This window comes from Gymnogyps californianus, chromosome Z (genome assembly GCF_018139145.2).
Source record: "Gymnogyps californianus isolate 813 chromosome Z, ASM1813914v2, whole genome shotgun sequence".
NCBI lineage: Eukaryota > Metazoa > Chordata > Aves > Accipitriformes > Cathartidae > Gymnogyps > Gymnogyps californianus.
Window position 1 is genome coordinate 70,443,712 of NC_059500.1, and position 22,281 is coordinate 70,465,992.

The window sequence follows — 22,281 nt, forward strand, 5'->3', positions numbered from 1 at the left end:
CCGCGCAGGGGCCGGGCTGCGCGGAGGGGCCCCGCAGCGCAGCGCGGCTGCCAGCGGGGGACCGGCGCCGGCGGCACCTGCGGCCGGCGAGGGGCGAGGAGGGGGCGGCCTCCCCGCCGCCGTCCGTCGGTCCGTCCGTCCGTCCGTCCGTCCGCGGCGGCGGGAGCGCGGAGGAGCGGCGCAGGGGAGGGACGCGGTGTTGGGTTACCCCGGCTCGGCTCGGCTCGGCCCGGCCCCGCCGCCGCCGCCGCCGCCGCGGGGCCAGCGGGTGCCGCGGGGCTGCGCCGGCGGCCGCGCAGCCCACGGTATGTCGGGCCGGTGACTTCAGCCGGGAGATATTTGGAGGCTCCGCGGGGTCCGGTGCGGGGGGCCAGCGTGTGTTTGGGTCTGAAAGCGAATCAGCGGAGGGCGCGTCACTGCCAAAGGGCCCTATAAATCCATCTGCGGCGCCGAGTCGCCCTGGCAAAGCCCCCGCGTCCGCGCGTCCGGCTCCGCGCTCCCCTCCGCCCGCGGGTGCGGCGCCCCCCGCGCCTCGCCCAGCCCCGCGTCCGCGTCCCCCCCCTCGCCCCCCCCGCCCAGCCCCGCCGGCGCCCGGGGAGCCGGGCGCGCCCAGGCCCAGCCGGAGCGGGCCCTCCCCGGCACCGGCCCGGTCTCCCGCCGCGCTCCCCGTTTGGATCTAAGCTTTCGCCGCGACGGGACCCCCGATCTGGAGGAGGAAGCCTCGCTGCTGCTGCTGCTGCTACCGGCTCTACAAATCCCAGCGCCGGCCTCTGATTCTGCCAGCAGGCTGAGCGGGGTGGTTTGATTTTTTTTTTTTTGAATATTTTTATTTTTCCCTCCCCTCCTCAGCTGGGGTCGGTTTTTTTCGAGGGGTTTTCTTTTTTTTTTTTTTTTTTCCTTCCCGCCGTTGCGTGCGTGTCCGAGCGGTGCGCGGCTCCCCGCGGTGCTGGACCAGCTGGCGTTACAGGAGCCCTGATGTCTTCATCTGACTCCCCGCAGTTGTTGATGGAGTGTCTTTCTCAGATTTCCAGGCAGGGTCCCAAGAGCAGCACCCCGAGCCAGCTCCCGCTGCCAGGCGGCGCTCCCCGCGGCTCGGGCCGCTCCCGCCGCTGCTGAGCGCGGCTCCGGGGCCGGAGCGGGCAGAGACCCCCGCGGCGCCGCTCCTGCCGCGGCCACAGCACCTGCGGCGGCTGCGGCGGCGGGGGAGGCCGCCGGGGCTTGTGCTGGCGGCTCCCCTCTGCTTCCATCCAGACTTGCGACCTTGCCCTCCCTCCTCCATACGTCTCCCCCGCCCCTCTCCCCACCCCACCCCCCCCCCCGCGCGCAAAGAGGGTCCCGTCGGTCGGACCCCGACCTGGCCCACATGCATCGCCCGTCCGGCCGCTCGGCTCCCCGGCGTTAATGTCCATCTCGGGTCTGACGAGACCAGCTCAGAGGTGAGGGCGAGGCGGGGGCCGCGGCGGGGCGGGCGGGCCGGGGCGGGGCGGGCACCCTCCGCAGGGGCACAGGGCCGCCCCGCAGCCCCCCGGACCCGGCGAGGTGCGAAGGCAGCGACCGGCGGGGAAAGCGCGCAGCGGGCGGCGGGCGCCGGCGGGCCCCGGGCGGCAGCCGCGCCCCGAGCCCGCCGCGGGAGCCGGGGCCGCCGCGGGTCCCCCGGCGGGGCTGCGAACCCCGGGCCGGACGCTGCCCTGTGCCGCCGGCCGGGCCGGGCCGAACCGGGCTGGGGGCCGCTGTCATCGCCGGGCGGCGGCCATCGGGTGCGCGCCGTGGCTGACTGCGGGCGGGGCGCCCGGGGAGCGAGGAGGAGAGAAGAAAAAGGGAAAGGGAGAAGAGAAGGAAGGGGAAAGGAGAAGGGAAAAGGAAGAGGAACGGGAAAAGAAAGAAAAGTAGAGGAGGAGAAGGAAACCAGGAGAGGGGAACGAAGAGATGGAAACAAGAAAGGGAAATGGGAAGGAAAGGGAAGGGAGAAGGAGAGGAAAAGGGAAGGAAAGGGAGATGGGAAAAAAGAGGAAAGGGGAAAGAGAAAAGGGAAGGAAAAAGGAAATACTGAAATAAGGGGAAGGGGAAACAGAAAGAGAAGGGGAAAAGGAAAGAAGAAAGGGAAAGGGGAAAGGAAGGGAAAAAGGAAGAGGATAGGGAAAGGAAAGGTGACAAGTGAAGAGGATAGGAAAGAGAAAAGGAGATAAAAATGAAAGGAAAAAGAGGAAAAGGAAAGAGAAAGAGGACTGGGAGGGGCATGGGAAAGGGGAAAGAGAAACAAAAAGAGGAAAGGGAAAGGGAAAAGGAGAGGAGAGGGGAGGAGAAGAGAGGGAAAGGGAAAGGAAAGTTTGCCTGTAGCACAACAAATCTGTGCAGCCCCGCACCCCGGTCCGCCCTGGCCCAGCTCGGAACAGGTGCCCCGGTGCCGCCCGGGTGCTGGAGGAGGACAAGCACAAGGTGACCTGCCTGCCAGCACAGGGACAGGGTCACACACCCACATCCCTGGGCGCAGGCTCCTGGGACCTGCCTGCCCGCATCCCCCAAAGCAGCTCGCTTGGGTGTAGAGGGGCTGGAGGCCGTCCTGCGCCTCCCTCTCCCACACCTCTCGCTGGGGAGAGCCCACCTCCCTCGCTCTGGGAGGAGATAGGGGTGGGAGGCTGAGCTGGGCACAGGTTTTTTTCCCCCTGCTCTGTCCCTGGGCCCGGCCAGGGTGGACCAGGCTGATCTGGGGTGCGAGGCTGCCCAGTTTTCTCTCATGGCTGGCGGGGGCGAGGGGGCAGGACTGGGGGAGCACAGCAGCTGGGGGCTAACCGTGTCTCTCCTTTCTGCCAGGGGCCCGTGTTGGAAGATCTAAGATGAAGTTATGGGATGTTGTGGCTGTCTGCGTGGTGCTGCTCAACACGGTCTCCACCTCGCCCCTGCCCACCGGTAAGACGCCTCCCAAGGGGCCCCCTTCAGTGGTAGAGGGGCCTGAAGACGATCTCTCCCCCATCAGCCTGCTGCCTCCCTATGCTGTGCACAGTGACTGTAAGAAACATTCCCCTTTGTAGCCACTGCTGTCTGTCTTGCTAAACCCGCTCCCCCTTTGCTCAGGCATCAGGGTGAGGAAAGGACCCCCCACTTTCTGCCCCACTTCTCCCCCAGGCAGGGTCACTGGCTCTGGTCTGGCTTCAGCAGCTCCAAACCAAGTCAACCTCGAAAGCCTGGGGTTGGCAATTGCAGTGGCAGTGCTCCCCCTTCCCCCTCACCTCCAGCCCTACCTTCCTGGCAGTCGTAAAGATCCCTTTGGTTGAAAAACCTGAAGAGATGGGAAAGGTAGTTGTATGCAGAGGAGCCGAGAGGAGGATCAGGTACGTACACCTCGCAGTGCAGGCACTGAAACTCCTTCCCCACCGCTTCAACCTCCTCTCCCTGCTCACACCTGCCCATGCAATTATTCACTGCCTGTAGTGGGTGCAAGTCCTGATGGAGATTGGGCTCCGTGGTGGGAGGCAGTGTACACATCCTGGTGTGCTGCTGAGTTTCGTGAAATCCTCCTTGGATCCTGATCCTGAAATTAGTGTGTCCGCATGGAAATTTACAGAAGAGTGGCGGTGGCAGGGTTAGGAGCTTGATGCAGAGCAATCCACATGAACTGGCTCACAGTAAGACAGCTTACAATCCAAATGACAGACAATAATAATGCCTTGCTAATAATAGGTCTCCTACAATAGCAGATACAGGATTTTCACAGTGGTTATGCTAACTCTGGTGGCTTTTTAAAGTGAGAGTTAATATGACTCAGTAAGAAGTGGCAAAACACTCACATGAATTGTGGAGATGTTCACTTAGGAAAGGCACAGATGCAGCTTGGAGGTTGCTCCCTTTGCCCTTGCTCAGCCCTCTCTGTTTAGCTTGTTGCAGTCTGTAGTGACTGCAGACAGTATCCAGTAATTGGGATTCATTTTTATCTCCTTATCTGGAGGCATGTCCTTTCTCTGCGCCTGCTGCAGCTCCAGCCATGGGCAGCCCTGCTCTGGTTTCTCCAGGAGCAGCCGGGCTAACGCAGCGTGGAGGCACCGAGTGGAGAATCACGTGCTGTGACTCCGCTTTCATCCCCTGTCCAACACCCATCTCCTCTTCCACACACACATCTATGTCCTTCCCCATTTAGTCTTCTCTCTTTCATTTTCTTACTTGTGTTTCCCCCATGCTGGAATCTTGCCTAGGCTGCCACCTCCGCTTGTCCCAGCCCGGCTCCTGCTGCTTGCAGACCGGCAGCCCCTGATGGCCTTTCAGCCGTTCCACCCAGGGAGGTCGGCCAGAAGTGCTTCCTCACAGGGCTCCAGCCTGCCAGGGCTGCGGGGCTGTCACACGCAGTGATCTTCTCCACGGCGAGCTGCATGGCGGGATAGGTACTGTCCTACAAAAGGCAGTGATCAGCTTTTCAGGCCACTGTGCTGGTCCCCTCTGCACAGGCTTGCTGCAGTACTGGTGGCAAGAGGAGCATTACGGGGAAAGCGGTGCCAGTCAGTTTGTAGCTCTGTCAGAAGCTGCAGGGTGGGAGAGCATTAATGTTCCATCTTTCCAGGGTGATAGTATTTGTACGATGCCTGCTTTTATCTTGAAACTTGCTTCTGGGAATATGGTTCCTGGTGAGCTGGTTTCTCCGCAGCAGCTCGAGGGCACAGGTAGCAGTCTTGTCTGTTCCTAGTGTCCAAAACTTCTCATTGTTGCCTCTTTTTTTCCTGTGGATTAGGTAATCAAGAAGTGGGAAGAAAGACAACCCGTGTTTTACCTCAGCTATGGTAGTATCAATAGACAGTGTCTTCCAGATATCTCTGTTTCCAGGGTACAGACATAGGCTTTGCCAAGCAGAGCTGGGTCACAGATTATTGCCCAGGATAGTCATTTGAGAAAGGGCTGATAGTTCGGTCTCAATCCCTTAACCCTGCGGATCACAAATAGACGGGCCTGGCTGCAAGGGGAAAGTAAGCAGTTCTGTTCTTCACAACAGAAATTGGGGAAAACCTGGGGAGTTCCTGTGGTCTTTGCATGGCAGCAGTTTACGAAGCACCCATGCCCAAAAGTCAGAAACTCTTCTCTCCGCCACGTTACCAAGTTGGATAAGTCAGGGGAGACCTGCAGAAAGGCAGCTGTAAGAGAGCAGTGAAATACTTTGGTAGACTTTTTCACTGTTTTTAGTTGATGTGAAAGTGTGGTGTCTGGAGAGCAGTCTGCAAACACAGAGCCCACAAGACTGATCCTATCCGGGCACATCACTGCCTTCGCGCCACAGCAGCACTTTGTTTGAGTCACCACTGTCAGTGTCTTTGACGTACTTATTTCTCTCTGCTTACCATTTGGTGGCATGCACCCTTCAACACATGAAAGACATATAACGATCTCCAGAAGAGGAGTCACATCTACACCATGTAGACTTCCCTCTCCTCTTCGAGGTTTCTCTGACAAGCAGAGGGCAGTATGCCACGAGCATGCAGGCGTGCTTGCAGCTCCCTGGCTCATCGGCTGGTGGATTAATATCTCTGTGGATACCGTTGGTCCGCTGCTTCACCGAGGGCCTTTGCAGGAAGCAGCTCACAAAGCAGTGGGAGCGCTGTCATAGCCCACGCTGTCATCTGCGTAGGGCAGCATGTGGGCACTGAACAGGACTGGGGGCTGTGTGCGTTCGAAGAGGGGTGCACTGCTCTCCCCTAAAGTGATCCCCGTGCAGGCTGAGTGGGGACTAGTAGTTGCGCTCCAAGGCGTATATTGCTCTTGCTCCAGAGAGGTTGAGTCTCCCATACACCACTTGCAGCAGGGGTTAGTAGGATTGTGAGATCAAGTCCCGCTCCTAAGGGCAGGCCAAACACCTTGCTGGAGCACAGATCTGTTTTCCCAGGCCTTTGACACCTTCTTGTGTTCTCATTTGATGGAATTGCTTTCTCTGCAAAGTGCTCTGAGGTCACCTGATGTTACCTCATCCCTTTCAGATTGGCTCGAAATCTTCCTTCGTTCCAGCCTACAGGCAAGGTCCTAACCTCCTGGGCTGATCAGGTGTAATGTGCTGACCTTTGCTGTTCAGGGCAGTAATTAGAGATGGCAGAGGGTGCTGGCAATTGCAGTCTTCTGCATTTTTTAGTGGACTGGAGGCTGGAGTGAGAGTAGCCTCCATAAATGTAGTGCATTTGAGATGAATCCAGTGTTCGTAGGTGTTTTAGGCATCAGTGTTCATGGGATAGCTTATTTCACACAAAGAAGAGCAGCTGTAGAGTTTGTAAGGTTAGAATACCCTTTCTTTGTTTCCCTCATGCCACACTCTGCTGGGGGAAGGACACGATTAGCTTAAATAGCAACTGTGAACATAACAAATATAAACCAAATAATTATAAACTAAATACTAAGTCAGCAGCTTCAGAAGCATGACAGCACAGAGGGAGCCAACACTTGATTTCACATATACACAGTTCCCAGCAAACACATTTTGTAACTGCTTGCTGCGGTATGGCCATAATCAACATGTGTGTGAGGACTGGAGTGTCCTAAGATCCAGGATATGATATATAGTGTCTTGATCAAGTGAGCATCTTTAGTAAGAACTAGTGGTAAGCAAGTAGAATTAAATGAAAAATCTCACCATGGGCTTTCCCCTTCTAATAGGAGGAAAAGGTGGTTTTTTGCATTGTAGTGTCTGAGTTACTCTATGGCCACTGGATGGTCATTTGTTGTTGGAGCTCCTTTGGTATGTTTGTTATGCTATAACACACCGTGCTATGTGTGCATTATACCTCTGTTAAAAATTCTTCATACCCTTGCTAAGGGGTATTTAATGTTGTCACTGCATTTAGCTGCAACATTATCAACTAATATGGAAAGTATCTAGAATAAACAGTGATGTTGTAGGGCTCTTTAAGGCAAAAACAGTATTAAATTGTACTTCCAACTGAATGCATTTCGTTGTCTACAATATTTATTAGGCACATTCAGTGTTACGAACCAGAACTCTCATGTTTCTGTCCAGGCTTTCCTGTTCAACATACCTACGGTGTGGCATATGCACTTTCGTTTAAGACGCCCAGAAGCTACAGAGATAACCTGCCCATGCACAGTAAATCCAATGCATCGGGGAGGTATCTCCCACACCGAGCAGGTGCCACACTGTGTCATTTGATCTGTGTGTATCCAGTAGAGCCGGTGCATCCAGCTGGTGTCAGACCAAGTGTGCCTGTGTCCCTGGGCCAGCATATATTTAGTAAAGTTTGTTTGCATGGGCACACTCAGGTTATCTAGGCATTTAGAAGTCTCAAGCATTCAAGTTTGTCCATTCATGGGCAAAATTCTAGAAAAAGAAAGAACAGGACACATCTGGTTAAATCCAGATGCACGTAGCCCTAGAAGCCGATTTCTCTGCAGTCTCAGGTATAAATACTGAATATACTCCTGTGAAGACTATTCTGGGACTTAAGGAGGAAAAGACTGAAATGCAAGAGAATATGGTTTTATTCTCATTTTAAGTTATCCTTTGTTTAAAGTTTTATGTCTTTGCTGCTTTCCGATTTAGGAACCTCAAAAATTTCCCGGTGGAAATGTGGATCCTTTTAGATGTTTTGCAGGTGTGGGTTGCTAGATGACATATCTGAACATGCTTTTCTTGGTCACCTTTCATAGGCTTCTTCAGTATATTTTAGAAATCCCTATGTTCAGAGTCTACAGATGACAAGCTGCAAAACCCTTCTTGAAAGGCCAAAGAATTCAGCTGTGTAGTGACTATTGATGAATTGATGGGGGAGGCATTATTTGTCCAGTAGAAGAGGATCCTCAGATTGATAAGTTGTAATGTCTTTGTAAATTATACTGTTCCTGAATAGGACTGCATAAAGTGGGTTTAAAATATTTAAAGTTAGAGAAGCTGAGAGAGCCATTGGGGTCATTGAGTTCCATCCCCCACAACTGCAGATGATCAGGGATGGACATCTAGTGCAAATAACCACTCTTCATCCCCCACGCACACTATCAGGCAACTGCAGCTCAAAACTTGTAGTACATAGGCCAAACCCCCCATAACTTCTTGTGGATTCTCATACTTCTGAGGTAATAAGTTAATGACAAGTAATACATGAGGAATACTAAATATTGCAGCATAACCATGTTCAGGATCATCAGACATCTAAATAGGCCACTGCCATATTAGTGCTGGTAGAGCAGTTGACACTGCAGAGTGGTCATTTTTGACAAAACCAGCTGTAGTTTCTGATCGAGTAGTATTTGGTAAGGGGAACCAAAGGAAAGATTTCAGTGTTTCTTGGAAATCCAATCCTGATTACAAAGAGAAGAAAGAAAATAGAGTCAAAAAGATTTATTTGAGACAGATACAAACAAAGCATTAAGACACAAAATATACATTAGAGTATGTCTGTTTTTAAGATCAAGGGCAGCAAATTAATTATGTGAGGCATTTCAAATATCAGCATTCTTTTTAAGGAATAAAGCCACATTGTATGGCTTAGCAGATATTTAGGCTGTATGTATTGGTACAGCACTTAAACTGAAACCTGCAGGTACATTTCTTTGAAGTCTGTGGGACTTGTACAAATGCTTTAATGATTATTGAACAGGAATAGTCTTCAAAAGAAACAAACACTGAAATCAAAATATTTGTTTTCCTGTGTTGGGGCCAGGCAGTGTTACAGCAGTATGCCAAAACTACTCAGGTGGCCACGTTTTTAGAGGCAAGCTGGTCGTATCCCCTTTAACTAACAAGCTACATACAAACATCTGGACTACCTCTGCTCCCATCCCAAGCATGTAAGATTTCTTGGGCAAAACCAGCTATTACTCAGGAAATTTCTGACAGGGAGGTGCGGATCCATCATAGCAGCTGGGAAGGAGCTTGCTCTTCTGAGCACACACCAGCACCGTCTGGCAGGCCATGGTCCACACATCCCAACATGAGACCTTCTGCAGTGGAGCACGTAGCACCTGCCCTAGAGCCAGGAACTAAATATTATAATAATAACATTTTCCAAACTGCAATATTAAAACTTTTCATATCGTTCTGATTGTAAACACATTGAAATGCAGGTAGTGAAAAGCAACAGTGGAGGAACACGTATTATTTATACGTCAGATCAAAATCTGATAGCAGCAGAGATTGCCACAGGAGGGGCATCAGCCATGGTTTTGCCTGGACAGCTCTCCTTTACTTCCCCCAGGGAAGAGACTGGGATAGGGTCCCATCCTGCTGCTTTGCTGCCTGTGCTTGTTCGTTGGGAACACCCCTAAAACCCAGCGGGAGATGCAGTGTAAGAGCACAGGCAGCCCGGGAACAGTTGCTGTTATTTATTTAGGAATGTTGTTCCTGTCCAGTGAGCTGGCACTAAAGTGGGGCTGGGTGACCGATGTGGGGTTTTACTGATGTCATGCGAGGGCTGGGCTGGATCACGTCTGCACCAGGGATGCTAAAGAGAATTTCTTTTTATTACCGACAGTATTTCCTCCATTAAAGTCTCTGTGCCGTGCCTGTTAGCTGGCTGCATGCATTCTTGCTAATAGAGGTCACAGGTTTCGGGTCCCACTCATACATACTCATTTGAGGCTCTCGCAGGGTTGGTACAGAACCAAATATTAAGTGTAAACCCAGGTTTTACTGGGAAGCTGGATATTTTCTCAGCATGGTATGGAGTTGGAGGGGTACAAGGCCTTAGTGAGGAGACAACAGGCAGGTGTGTGCCTTGCCCAGGTTTGGCTCCTGCTCCATCACTGTCTTCAGGCAGGGCACATCCGCTTTTTCTTTTTTCCCCTTTTACGCTCTTTCTGCCATAACGTCTTCAGATGCAGAGACTGCTTTGTGGGTGCTTAAGTACCTACACAGCCTCATACAATAAGGCCCTAGTGCAGACGGGCTCCCGGCAGCCTCAAGACCTCAAGAGCGACTGCTGAAAAGCTGTCTGCTCCTCAGTGCCTCTGAGCTGGTTTTTCAAAGCTCTGAATCAGAGGCAAGACCACATCCTCCGGCTGCTCCTTTGCTGCTTGACTGCCAGATGAGACACTCATTTGCCCACGCCAGAGAGGCCAGAGTAGGGGCCCGGCCCTGGGTGCCAGCCCAAAGTCGGGCAGGATCTTGTGAACAACCCCGCCTGGACTGGGTGAAGAACAAGAAACTCTTGTGGACCGGTCAGCTTGCAAGGCAGCTTCCTTTACTTCACCCAGTTCATCTGACATTGCTGTTTCCCCCTGCTCTGAGGGAATTCCCCCAGCTGGCAGCAATTATGACAGTCCTGTTGTTTCTCCCTTTTCTTCTCCTGGTGGGAACCAGTGTTTCATACCTGCGAGAAAGCTGGCAAAGGATGCAAGGGGAGGCACTGCCAAGCACGGCAGTGTGAAAATACAAAGTACTCTGCAGATTTGCCGTTATGACGAACACGTGGGAAGCAGCAGGTTTAGTTAGTGAGCTACAAACACAGAACTTGGCTGCTCCGTCAGGAGCAAGCACACCAGGAAGGTTAACCCTGTGCCTTTTTCCAGTGCTGCCTTATCATACCTGGCTGGTGTGAGTGGCCCAAGGAGTCATCCTCCAGGTTACTTAGCACTTTACCTTAATGAGAGATAAGTGACACCGGTGAGAGTCTCCATTTCTAAGGGCTCTCTGAGTTGGAGGGGAGGACACAGCGTGTCCTGGGAGCTGGCAAGGCTGGGAGTGAAGTAGTGAACCAGAACTGTATTAAACATTTAAAGATGAGCTGACCCTGGTGTGTTTGATGCTCTATTTCCTAATGGACACAGCTGACTGGTTTCCATTTCACTCTTAGCTCCACAGATTTTCATGGAAGGCATGAAAGCAAAGTCATGCCTCAGAGAGGTGATATTTTAATTGTTTAAATCCTGAAAACCTTTCAGCATAACTGTTTTTAACACCTGCCTTGGCTTTGATGCCTGCATGATAGGCTTTGTTTTTCATGAAAGAAAAATCCATTTTCAATAAAATAAATGGTTTATCCCCACCACAGTTGATGCTTTTTTATTTTGCAAAGCAGAATGATCATCACATTAGTAATTTTAACCTCACTAAGGTTGCAATTCCACAAACAGGTTGCTCTGAGGGTCTCCTAAAGTACGTCTTTGTGGTGTGAGGTGGAGGGATTCTGTGTTCAGACAGGGCATGTCCACTATAACAAGCACCTGAAAACACTACTGCAAAGCAAGCTAAATACAAAAATAATTAACAAATAAATGGTATACCAGAGTAATCTTCATAAGCAACAAAAAAATGAGGATGCTTTGTTGCAGTCACTGTTAGAGGCACATTAATTGTCTATTTCCCACTAGCAAATGATCTAAGAAGAAACGTCTTTGTGAGTATAACTTTGGAGGAAACTTAAAAAATAACCAGGAGAGAAAGGAAATTAAAATATTTTAGTTATGAAGGGCCCAGATTAAAGTACCAGAACTGTTTTTGAAAAAGGGCCATTTGATCCTAACACAGATCTGGATCTCAATTTTCTAAATAATGCTTACCATTATAATGAGCTGGATTAACCCCCTTGAACTTTGAAATCGTACTTTAAACTAGAGTCTGAATGCTGATGTTTGAACTTCTCTAATTGAAAGACAGCTGTGCTTAAGTGAAATATCCTAGTAATTTTATTAAATGTTTGGCCTGACATTTTGATGTAGTAGCTATACACTACCACAAATGCATTCATAAAAGCTACAATGTAAAACAAAAATCTGATTTTATCATTTGTAGTATACCTTATGTGACTTCTATTACATCACTTTAACTCGGGATATCCAAAGTGCCAAATGACGCTGCAGTGATGTGATTACATTTTCCCAAGATCAGTATGGAAAACTATTCTATAAAGTACAAACAGTTTCAAGTAACTTAAAATGTCAAGTTTTACGAGATATTAAAAAAAAAAAAAAAAGAAAAACCCACTTATATAAATTGTTACTTTGCAATCAATAGAATTTAAGCTTTTCTTGTAAGCCATAATAGACAGCATGGCCAGAAGAGACTGTAGTTAGCCTTTTAAATCCATAACCAGGCACCAAAATGAGTAACTGGATTTTTTTCTCAAAAGCTGAATATCCATCTGTTCCCACTGAAATCAATTTGTGGTCAGGTACAAACTGAGGGTTTCTTGCTCTACCATGCTGGGTTACTGCCACTGCGGGGGAGTATTTGACTTTAAAATAAATCTGTTGCTAGTGAAATCAAAGGAATAGTTTTCCAAAATGTAATTGTGATCACATTTGAACAGACAGAAATAAATTGTCCATTTTTCCTTAATGGAGACTGTTTTCTTGAGAATGTGGTGAGTTTGGTTTGGATATTCATTTAGACCTATTTTATGTAGAAGTCTATCTGAACACTGTATAATTTATTCTCCTAAAAAGCGCAGGCATCAGATCCCGGTCCTGCTGGCACGCAGTGTCTCTAATTAATTGGAAATGCAAAGACAAGCTCTGGGGGGTTTGCAGTGGGGGAGATGCCTGGAGGAAGGCACGTTTTCCTGTGTGCCCAAAGCAGAGCTCCAGGGTGGCTTTCTGCAGAAGCTGGTGGGGAGCACCACGGGTGTTTGGCTGCAGGATCCTGCTCCCGTACACACTGCCAGCGCTTGCAGTGCCCAGGGGACAGGGACTGTGCTCGGGGAGGGGGACGGGCAGGTCAAAGCTTCAGGTTCCAGAGAGCAGCAGTGAGGTGAGAATTTCAGTTTGCAGAGGGATGTTCCTAACCCAAGAGGTTGGGTCAAAACTATTACCTGAGTGTGCCCTAAAGGTTCAGAAAGCAAGCAAACAGCTTGCAAACAGCAAGCAGAAGATGCAAATATTCTCTGTTTTTTAATTGGTATTTTAAATGAGTCTCATTTATTCTTTTTTTGTTTGACTCCTGGAGTTCTGGACATTTGGTGTTCACCAACTCTGCCCCCAGCCTGGTCACTCTTCTAGATTCCCAGGTGCACCAGTCCTGTGATGTTTCATTCTTTCCTTCTTTGCTTTTTTATTCATTTTCTGGTCATGTGAGAAACTCCTGGCAGATCAAGAGCCCTGGTTTAGCTGGAGATGGGAGACAGAGAAGGTTCCCAGAGGCAGACTGGCACATGGGCTGCCATCCATACACCCCACTCTTGATACTCCAGCACTAGAAAGCAGACTCACGCTCTGGTTGCCACCAGAGCAAAAGGCTCTGCCTGTTCCTGCCTGGGTGGTCAGATGCTTGGCATGGCACTGAAAGAGGGAGCATGAAAGGGAGCTGCGGGAGAGCGAGATGAGCGAGAGCAGGACACACATGCTGGCCACAGCTCCTGCAGGCACCGCTGCCTGCCCCGCGCTCCTGCCGGCAGGGTGCTAGGCAGAGGCGATGCAGGAATGCGTATACGTGCTTATGTGCAGACTGCCTTGGGATTTCCCCAGGGAGCTGGATGGTCAGGAAACAGCTTTCAGAAGCGTGACATAAAACCCAAACGAAACCTCATGACTTTGCGCCAGTCTTGTGAGTGTTCGTGGCACTATACTCCAAGTGGTGGGGCTCAGCCCGTCACGCTGCCCCAGTGGGGTCTGTGAGCCTTTTTCCCACACTGTGAACAAGATACACACAGGCCCTGTGTTCCCTGAGGGAGGATTTTACATTTCCAGGGCATATGGTCCTTTCCGTCGGGAAACACCTGCTTTGAGGTCCATCACATGTGTGAGCCAACCTTCGCTAACCTATATTGAGCACATGCTGTTGTGGGCTATCCCATCCTGTCCTATCCTGTCCTGTCCCATCCCGTGCCATCCCATCCCATCCTGTCCTGTCCTAGGTGGTTCTGGATTTTTAAATTCTAATTCCTTCACACCCTGGAGCCTGGGACCAGGGACGACTGCTCAGACATCTATACTGCTTTTATTGCTATAGTATCTGAGCATTTTCTGCTGGCACTTTGTACAGTGTTGCAGGCATCTGTCGTGTTTGTTCTCTCAGCTTTTGCACCAGAAGGCAAGTGTTGTCAGTAAACTAGTTTGTTTTGAAAAAATATGTGTGTGTATAATTAGATATATTTCTGTGTGTGTATATATGTGTAAATATAACGCACATATACCCACATGCAAACTGTGTATCTTACAGGAAGGGATAGTAATCTGTGTTTCTCCCAGGGGTGTGAAATCCCCATGGTAAGCTCTGTCTGCTGCACAGTCAAGTCAGCGCAGTCCAAGCAATATTACAGAAGCAAAACTGCCGGGCTGTTGACCTTTGTTCTGAGACTATAAACATTTTCTAAACAGTGTTGGAGACAAGAGGGGTAATTAAGTACCCCTCAATCGAGTGGCTTTATTCAGGTTACAAACCAGCACTTGATGCCAAGGCAGCCCCTATGAGTCCGGTGCTGTTCCCTGGCTGTGCAGCTTGGCTCCGCAACCCCTTCACTCCCAGCAACACTTCCCACAGTGCAGAGACCAAACAAGTGCTCGGCACGTGGTGGTTCTGGTGCAGAGAGGTCTCGGCATCCCTGGAGCACATCTACCAAGTGCCCATCAGGGTGGGGTGGTCTTGCTGTCAGTCTTCTCCACCTTCCCTTCTGTCCATTAGCCTTTTACGGTCTTTAGTCTTTGGTCAGTGGTTATTGCTTACTCACGTATGATGTCTGGTGGTAGCTTCCTTAGCACTTACATCTAGTGCCTTGTTTCAACCCGTCACGCCTGGTGTTAATGCTGGCATTTCCACTTGGTTGCCCAGGGTCCTACTTCAGCAGTTTTTTACAGCATTTTTTGGGGGGCTTTCAGACTTCACACCCGTACTTATTGGACAGATGAATATCCCTACTGAGTCATGGCTGGCACCTTGGCATAGGCTGCTAAGTCAACTGTCACTTCACTCCTGGCTGTCAAGGTTTCCTTCAAACCCTTGCAAGCCACTCCTAGTGACTGTTTGTAGTCATGCTGATGACTATGCTTCGTTAAGCAGCAGAAAATTAGCACCAAGCCACATCTGATCAGTATGAGCCCCATTGCTTGGGTCTGTGGTTCAGTGGTTGCTGGGTCCAGCTGCACTTGACGCAGTACTGAGACCACAGGCCCACGCCGCCAAGTGTGTGTTGAAACTTGGCTTTGTGGGATTGTATAACAATTCAGAGTTGTACCAGCCAGAGGCTGGCTGATTGCCGGGATTGGAGGTGTTCCTCGAACAGTGCTAAATTATGGAAGCAAACTTGGGGTACATTGGCAGTCCAGTTGGAAGCTGCCAAAAAGAACATCGTTGCCTTGATCATGACTACTTTGGGGCTCCACAGGCAGAGGGTGTTGCTGCTTACAGCAACTTGGAAGGACTCACTGAGTAGCCCAGTAATGCAGCTGCCATTGTGTTAATGTGGTGTACCCACATAGCCGCCTAACAGCATGTGTCGTTGTGGGTGGGCAGACACTGACCAGGGTCAATAGGTCCAGTACATTTTCTCGAGGGGGCTCTGTGCCCACTGTTCCCAACGGTTCCCTAATATCACCCACATGCCTTGTGTCTCCTCCAGTGATGTAATCTCCAAATACTGGGTGTCACTACAAGAGTCCTCTCGACGGATTTGGATATCTGCTTGGGATATTTTCCAATCCCCTGAGCTGAAGGGGAAGTCCACCCTGGAGACAGAAAATTGGCATTCATCTTACAGTGCTGACATCCCTCCCAGTGAGTCTCCCAAGCGGTCTGATGTTGCAATAGGGGATGAGCTGAGCAGGGATCCCCAGCTCCATTAGACATATCAGCCATGCACACCTCATCCCAGGTTACAACTTGGAGTGCTTCTTGCATGGTTGGAGTTAGAGCCCCAGTGAGATGAGCGTGATCAGTCATGCTCCCAATTACCCCATTTTCTGGTTGCAGCAAGTCCATGTGTGTAGGTAGGGCTTCTCTATTTGGATACGCTGTTGGCTTGATTACTTCATCTACTTTTTGCCCGACTGCTTCCACCTTCTGCAATGTTGACACCCCATGCCGGCATTAGCAGCGTTGCATAGGGCTCTTCTATGCTGTGTTACCTCCACCTTAAATATCATAGGCCACTCGCAGTGCAGAAGGCTCTCGGCAACGTTAGCTCCCTTGGTGCACTTGGGGTAGTGATCACGCATGAACCGGGATAGATGTCAGTGTGGGCTCTAGGCAAGGACACAGTCCACAACATGGGCCTTTCCTCCTCTTCATCTGCCTTCCAGGGCATACTTGGATTGGCTTGGGCAGGACAGTGCTTGAACCCTATAACTGTCTGATTAATATTTAACCAACTAGACTCCTGCACATAGCACTGTCGCAGGGGTAGATGATATTTTTGCACCTGAATTGCAAGCAATTTAAAAATGATGTGCCTAGTTGGGTTGTTGTCTTTTCAGGTAATCCACAGTTTTGTTTCTACCTTCTTAGATGGGGGACACTTACTCCCCTCGCTGCACTGGCAGTGTAACAGTCTTAGAATAAGTATGATGCCGAAGGTTGCAGACAAGAATCTCCATTTATAGGTTGGATTTCCCTGTAACAATCTCCTGTCCCCTTCCTGATGGTTGACCATTGCATGAATTTCGTTAAACCCTAGTATGCTTCCCTGACGGTTGTATTTCACTCTCCATAGCCAATGTCTCATTGCATCATACTGTTGCTGCAAGGGTTGGGCCAGGAGTATGTGACAGAGGTGTGGGCTGGGGTAGTCACAGTAGTATGAGAGGGGTAATTTGAAGGTGAGAGTGGAGAATGGCACAGCTAGAGCCATCTCCTCAGGGCCACGTCCTTCCCTGAGTGGATTATAAGCTAAGAAACCTAGTTTCTGTGCAAGAAACCTAGAAACCACCCAGTCCCACAGCAACAAGTGCCTCCTGCCAAACCCGTCTCCATCTGTATCTGGGCCAGGGCCAAGCTTGCACTTCAGCAATGGGGGCTATGCCAGCTCCATGTGGGTCATCCTACTTGACTGATTCTAGCAAGGTGTCTACTCCTTCTTGCTTTTAAGGAATGTAGCCCACCCATCACCTTGACTTGGACCTTGCTCAGTAGGGCAGCGTTTGTATGGTGTAGGCAGACCAGCCTGTCCTGCAACAGAGCTGGGTGGTGCATCCAATGGACGCACGTATGCAAGCTACCCGCCTCCAGTAGGTATGGCTCATAGCGGGTATTTTGGTACTTGCTACAGAGGTAATGACAGAGGAGTGGAAGAAGGGTGCACTTACCATTGGTGTCACAGGAATATGGGGCTTGGTGCAGAGTCCTGCCTTGTTCAGGTGCCATACAGCTGTATACATAGCAGCCATCCCTCCTTCATGTCTTTTGACAGTCACTGGTCTGCAAGATTGTTGCCTTTAGCATGGATAGCTGTAAAACAAAGTGTAATTCACTTTTCCCAGTCCCAAACTCTACAGTTTATAGGATCATGGTTCCCATGTGCCACCTTCATTATGTGAAGGTACAAGATTGCCTGCCTTCATTACTCTTTTACCAGTCTATACTATTTTGCTGGAGCCATCCATGAAAAGCCGTAGACTTCTGATCCATCACAGTTTTGTCATGGAAGGGGGCCTCTAGGATGTGGCTACTTCGGGGAGGGGTCCATGTTCCTCCTTAAGTGCAGATGCACTGTGTTTCAGCAGGTTTTTGCACTAACAGAGTTAAGACCCTGCTGCCCCCATCTCCTCTGTATTTGGTGCTTCTATTGAGGATATGAAGGTGCACCTTTGCTAGGCAATGGGAGGCAGCCTCATGTCTTCCTCTCTCCTGTTAACAGAGTCCATGCCACTGCGTGTGGGCCGGGTACATGCACTGCCTGGTCTCCCATCAGGGCTCCTGTCTTTTACAGGGCTCATTAGGGAAATGTGGTGCTGAGCCTTTGCCTAAGGAGCTGTTCCTATCTCAGCACCTGACCGGGTGAGAGCCTTCGTGGCTCAGTGGAGGTATGAACCCCTGGCGAGGTGCACTGCATTGGGTATCGCCTTTCCCAATGTTTGCAGTTCCTGGGATATTTGTAGGGATCCTTCTGGAGATGGAGCTCCCATACATGCAGGGCCGGGTGCATGACACTGGTCTGTTATGTGGGTGGGCACTTAGGAGTTAAGTACAGAAAGAAGCATCCTCTTAGGTCTTACTGCAAAGGAAGTGAGTCCTCAAGTCGATTTTTGGCACAATGAATGAGAAAAAAAAATCTCAATAGTGCAATGTAGTTTATGTGTTTAAGAGACAATCATTAATAATACAGCATAAGGGCACCTACACATGGGCTCCTGACAGCCTTACCCTCCATTAAATCACTGTGCTCACCAAAGCAGATCACATTGAGGGATTTAGTGCATGGGAAGTTTAAAGATTTCAAAATGCAATTTTTTTCCAAATCATGCTGAAAAGCTGAAATCTGAGAACATTTCAGAACTTGTTCAATTTCACCCTCCTTGAAGAGGTTCATTCTGCTAGTATCAAAACATTTCATTGACTTCAACATTTAATTTACTTGAATAATTTATCACTGGTGGAGTATATGTCAAGTGAAAAATGAAATAAGTATTTTAACTTCATAAAAAGAAAATGCATTAATAACATTTCCCTTGAAAATTAACATAATACTTCTATTCTGTCCTATTTCTACTCAGTCTAATCAGCATCTTGTGATAAAAAGTACTTCCGTGAGAAATTTTCAAAAGCTCTGATAATAATTATCCCCTAGAAGCAGTAAAAAAGCAAGCATTCAGCCAGGAATAATAGCTCATCCTGGTACCCCAGGAAATTCCTCTTTCTGTCCTGCCCCAAAACCTTATCGATAGGTGGCTTTGGCAATACTAACCACTGCTGGTGTGAAAAGACAACAATTAACAATTATAATCACAAAATTGCTTTAAAGAAACCTCATCCTATTGCTGCTTTGCCAGGAAGAGCCTGTATAACCTCTCTACAGTAGCTTCATCCACCCATTAACTAATATTCGTATCATGACATGCTTTTCCTTCCCTTGATTTTGACAGGGCTCATTCAATATTGAAAGATGTGCTGGAGTGCTACCAACGATCAGCAGACACCTACAGAGATACATACAGATCTCATTTATTTTCCCCAAAATGAGTTTCCATGATGACCTAAACCATTCCAAATTCTCCCTGATTTCTGAGGGTCCTGGGTGCGCTCTCTGAAGTGATGGGCAGAGCAGCTTGCATGTGTCTAACGTTTTTGAGCCAAGAATGGACAAACTTAATGACAACTGATGTGTGACAAAGCCTTTTCTCTCTTTCCCAAACAGCTAATATGCCAGAGGATTATCCAGATCAGTTTGATGAGGTAGTGGACTTTATTCAAGCCACTATTAAAAGACTGAGGAGGTCACCAGATAAACAGACTCCGATTTTTTCTAGGCGGGAGAGAAACCGGCAAAACGCAGCCACGAACATAGAGAATTCCGGCAAAAAGGGAAGGAGGAATCAAAAGGGCAAAAATCGAGGATGTGTCCTAACAGAAATACATTTAAACGTAACTGACTTGGATTTGGGATACGAAACCAAAGAAGAGCTAATTTTCCGGTATTGCAGTGGATCTTGTGATGCAGCCGAGACCACCTATGACAAAATTTTAAAAAACTTAACCAGAAAGAAAAAACTAGTCACTGACAAAGTGAGGCAAGCTTGTTGCAGACCCACAGCCTTTGATGATGACCTGTCCTTTTTGGACGATAACCTGGTTTACCACATACTGAAAAAACATTCCGCAAAAAGGTGTGGATGCGTCTGACGGCTGCACACCAGAGGCGGTGCCAGTTTTGCATTCCTGCTACGATGCAAAGAGAGGGACCAAGGTTCCTGGGGAAGCGTCTGCTCAGAGCGGAGAAAAGAGGACCAAGAACACAGAACAAGGGGTCATGAGAGCCCAGGAGGGGCGCGAGGCGGCATAGGAGGGTGGAAGCTTTTGATGTCCTACGGGAAAGTAAATAAAAGCTCAGGTGGAGATGCCGATGGCTGGATGGCGTGTGCGCTCCCTTTCCCGTTTGACACAGTCTACTGTCTGTGAGACTCGGATCCATGAGGAATGTGCTTAAAAACACAACCCTGCCATACCACGCTGTGTTGTAGTTATACCATCTGTGCCAGGAAGCTTAGCTGAGAAGTAGCTTAGGAGTATGTTACTCATCCCCTGTGCCCTCAGCTTTGCTGAAAGACACATTGTGCTGCTGCTTATTGAAGGGCGGTTCCTAAGCACTCTAGGACAACTTCTAAGCTATAATAAGATTAACCTCATAAGTAAGACGATATCGGGCAAATACCAAAATTTCCAGGCTCAAGTTCTCTAGGGCCAGTATTGATCTGAAGCAAAACAGTTCCACTTACTGGTTAGGTTTGGTTATTTCCATCTCGTGTTTCTTCAAAACCTGTGTAGGATTTCATTCTTCTGCTACCTATGAAAACAAGTTGAGTTTTTAAGCACTTCTTCCTACTATAGTAAGAGAAATAGCAAGCCCGGCCTACACAAAATGTGTTTCTTTTGGTTTACAAAGGACTAACGTCACTTGCGTAACTGCATTTCTATTTGGTCATTGTGAGTGAGCAGAGACTACTTGATGCAATGCATCCATTCAGAGACATGAATATACAGAAGATATTTATTGAGATTAAGTTATTGTTATTTATTACAGTTCAGTAATGAGTCTCCTTTCCTTATTTATTAAAGTTTCTTTTCAAAGGTGCCAAAGTAGAAGGTGCTTGGAAGATACAGAGAGACAATGAAGTTGGGAACAACGGTCCATGCTTTTGATTGAAAGGGTTAACTTGAATGCAAAAAATCACTTACTTTACCTTTTTTTCTTTTAAACAAAGTCCTGATTATGTTCACAAAATGTAGTGCCGAAGCCTGCAGCCCTTCCTCCTGTTCACTAATACTTTTGAAAATTGCTGCAGTCATACATGCGCAGGAGCAGCAATGGCACTGGATGAGTGAGGGTCACAGGACTTGGCTCAACATTAGCAATTTGTTAGAAAAAATAATTCTAGTCATATTTTAAATATAGCCACATTTTTTTCACACTTTTTGCCAACTGACCTCATATAACTATTGACAAATGGAAAATAATCACATTTAGCCTTATAATTTCTTGTTATATTTATTTAAGCTTTTCCTTCCGTATTTCCATATAGAAGAGGTTAAATTCCTCTTACTAGTTAGCCCTGGATTTAATATAGCCTGCAGGTAAAAAATTGTGTTAAATAACCAAAGTGTTTTGTATAATTTGCTGAAATGTCACAGGATCGTACCCACACAGCAGAATAGTCTGAGTTTCCTTAGGATGAGGCAGGTTGTACAGCAAAGGCGTTCATACCTGACCACTAACGCAAGCTCTCGTTCCGGTGACTTTTTCCCTGAAGGAGCAGCAGTGCAGATCACTAGACATACCTGACAAGCCGTGAAGCATCAACTCCCACAAAAACAACAGGAAGAAAAAAAATCCCTACTGAAAACCAAAAAATGATGGTCCGACCTTTTATCTCATGCATGCAATGGCTCTCCATACTCATTTTGCCCTGGGCCCCTTGGGCGCTGCAGAAGAAGGGTCTAGATGTCAAAAAAAAGGCATAGAAAGATGTGCCAGGTGTATGAAATGTAATTCAGTCCTGACCTCCACTGCTTTCCTGGGCGGATGGAGGGCAGCCCCAGAGCCCACCCGAGGCGTCCGTTCTCGCACTGCCACAGGGACACCTTACCCTCCACACTGGGCAGGGGTGGTACAGCTGATACCACCACCAGCATCGGCATGATTTGGGCAGTAAAAGCATGCTAAGCTGAGGGTCAGCTGCACTGCTGGGCAGTTGACCAGCGGCATCACTCAGAGATGTGCTTTCACTTGCCCTGGCTGCTGGAAACTTGCCCCAAAGCATTTTCTGCGCAGCTCGAAGAGGCTGCAACCAAAGCAAATCACTATGTTCAAAATACAAAAGGGTAAAGTTTGTGATTTTTTTTTTTATTTTTTAGACCTTACTGAAGACAGGAGTGTGCTTCTCTGGAGTTTTTTACTTCACCTGCGATTTATGTCTCAGTCATTTGTGTTAATCAACCAAAGTTCTCTACAGACTTTATTTTTGTACAATATTCATTTTATAACTTTTTACAAAATAAAACTCATTTCTATTGTTACCTGGTTGTTGCTTGTGCTTCTTCCCTGTTGTACCACTTTCAAGTTACAGTATTGCCCGGTTCCCAACCCGCATGAGGCAATGCTGAAGAGCCAGCAACTTCTCTGTGCAATGGAGCTTTCCTCTCCTATCTCACCAGCGTCTTTAATGTGGATCAGAGATGTCTGTAGCTTCTTAGCAGAACATAACATTAATGAGCCACTGCAATAAATG

The 22,281-nt window shown here is 48.7% G+C and overlaps 1 protein-coding gene across 1 annotated transcript; it reads left to right on the forward strand.

Moving 5' to 3' along the window:
- Positions 1-1,421: 1,421 nt before the first annotated feature.
- Positions 1,422-19,788, forward strand: GDNF (glial cell derived neurotrophic factor). Its single transcript, XM_050913468.1, has 3 exons — positions 1,422-1,436; positions 2,812-3,006; positions 19,194-19,788. Exons 2-3 carry the CDS (start codon positions 2,835-2,837, stop codon positions 19,676-19,678), a joined length of 657 nt encoding a protein of 218 aa, XP_050769425.1. The 5' UTR covers positions 1,422-1,436; positions 2,812-2,834; the 3' UTR covers positions 19,679-19,788.
- The last annotated feature ends 2,493 nt before the right edge of the window (positions 19,789-22,281 follow it).

What these genes read in the sequence shown, in the direction of transcription:
- GDNF (XM_050913468.1), top strand. Translation starts at nt 2,835, where the DNA reads ATGAAGTTATGGGATGTTGTGGCTGTCTGCGTGGTGCTGCTCAACACG. An exon ending in CTATGCTGTGCACAGTGACT is followed by an intron (nt 3,007 to 19,193) that starts GTAAGAAACATT and finishes TTTCCCAAACAG; the next exon opens with CTAATATGCCAGAGGATTAT.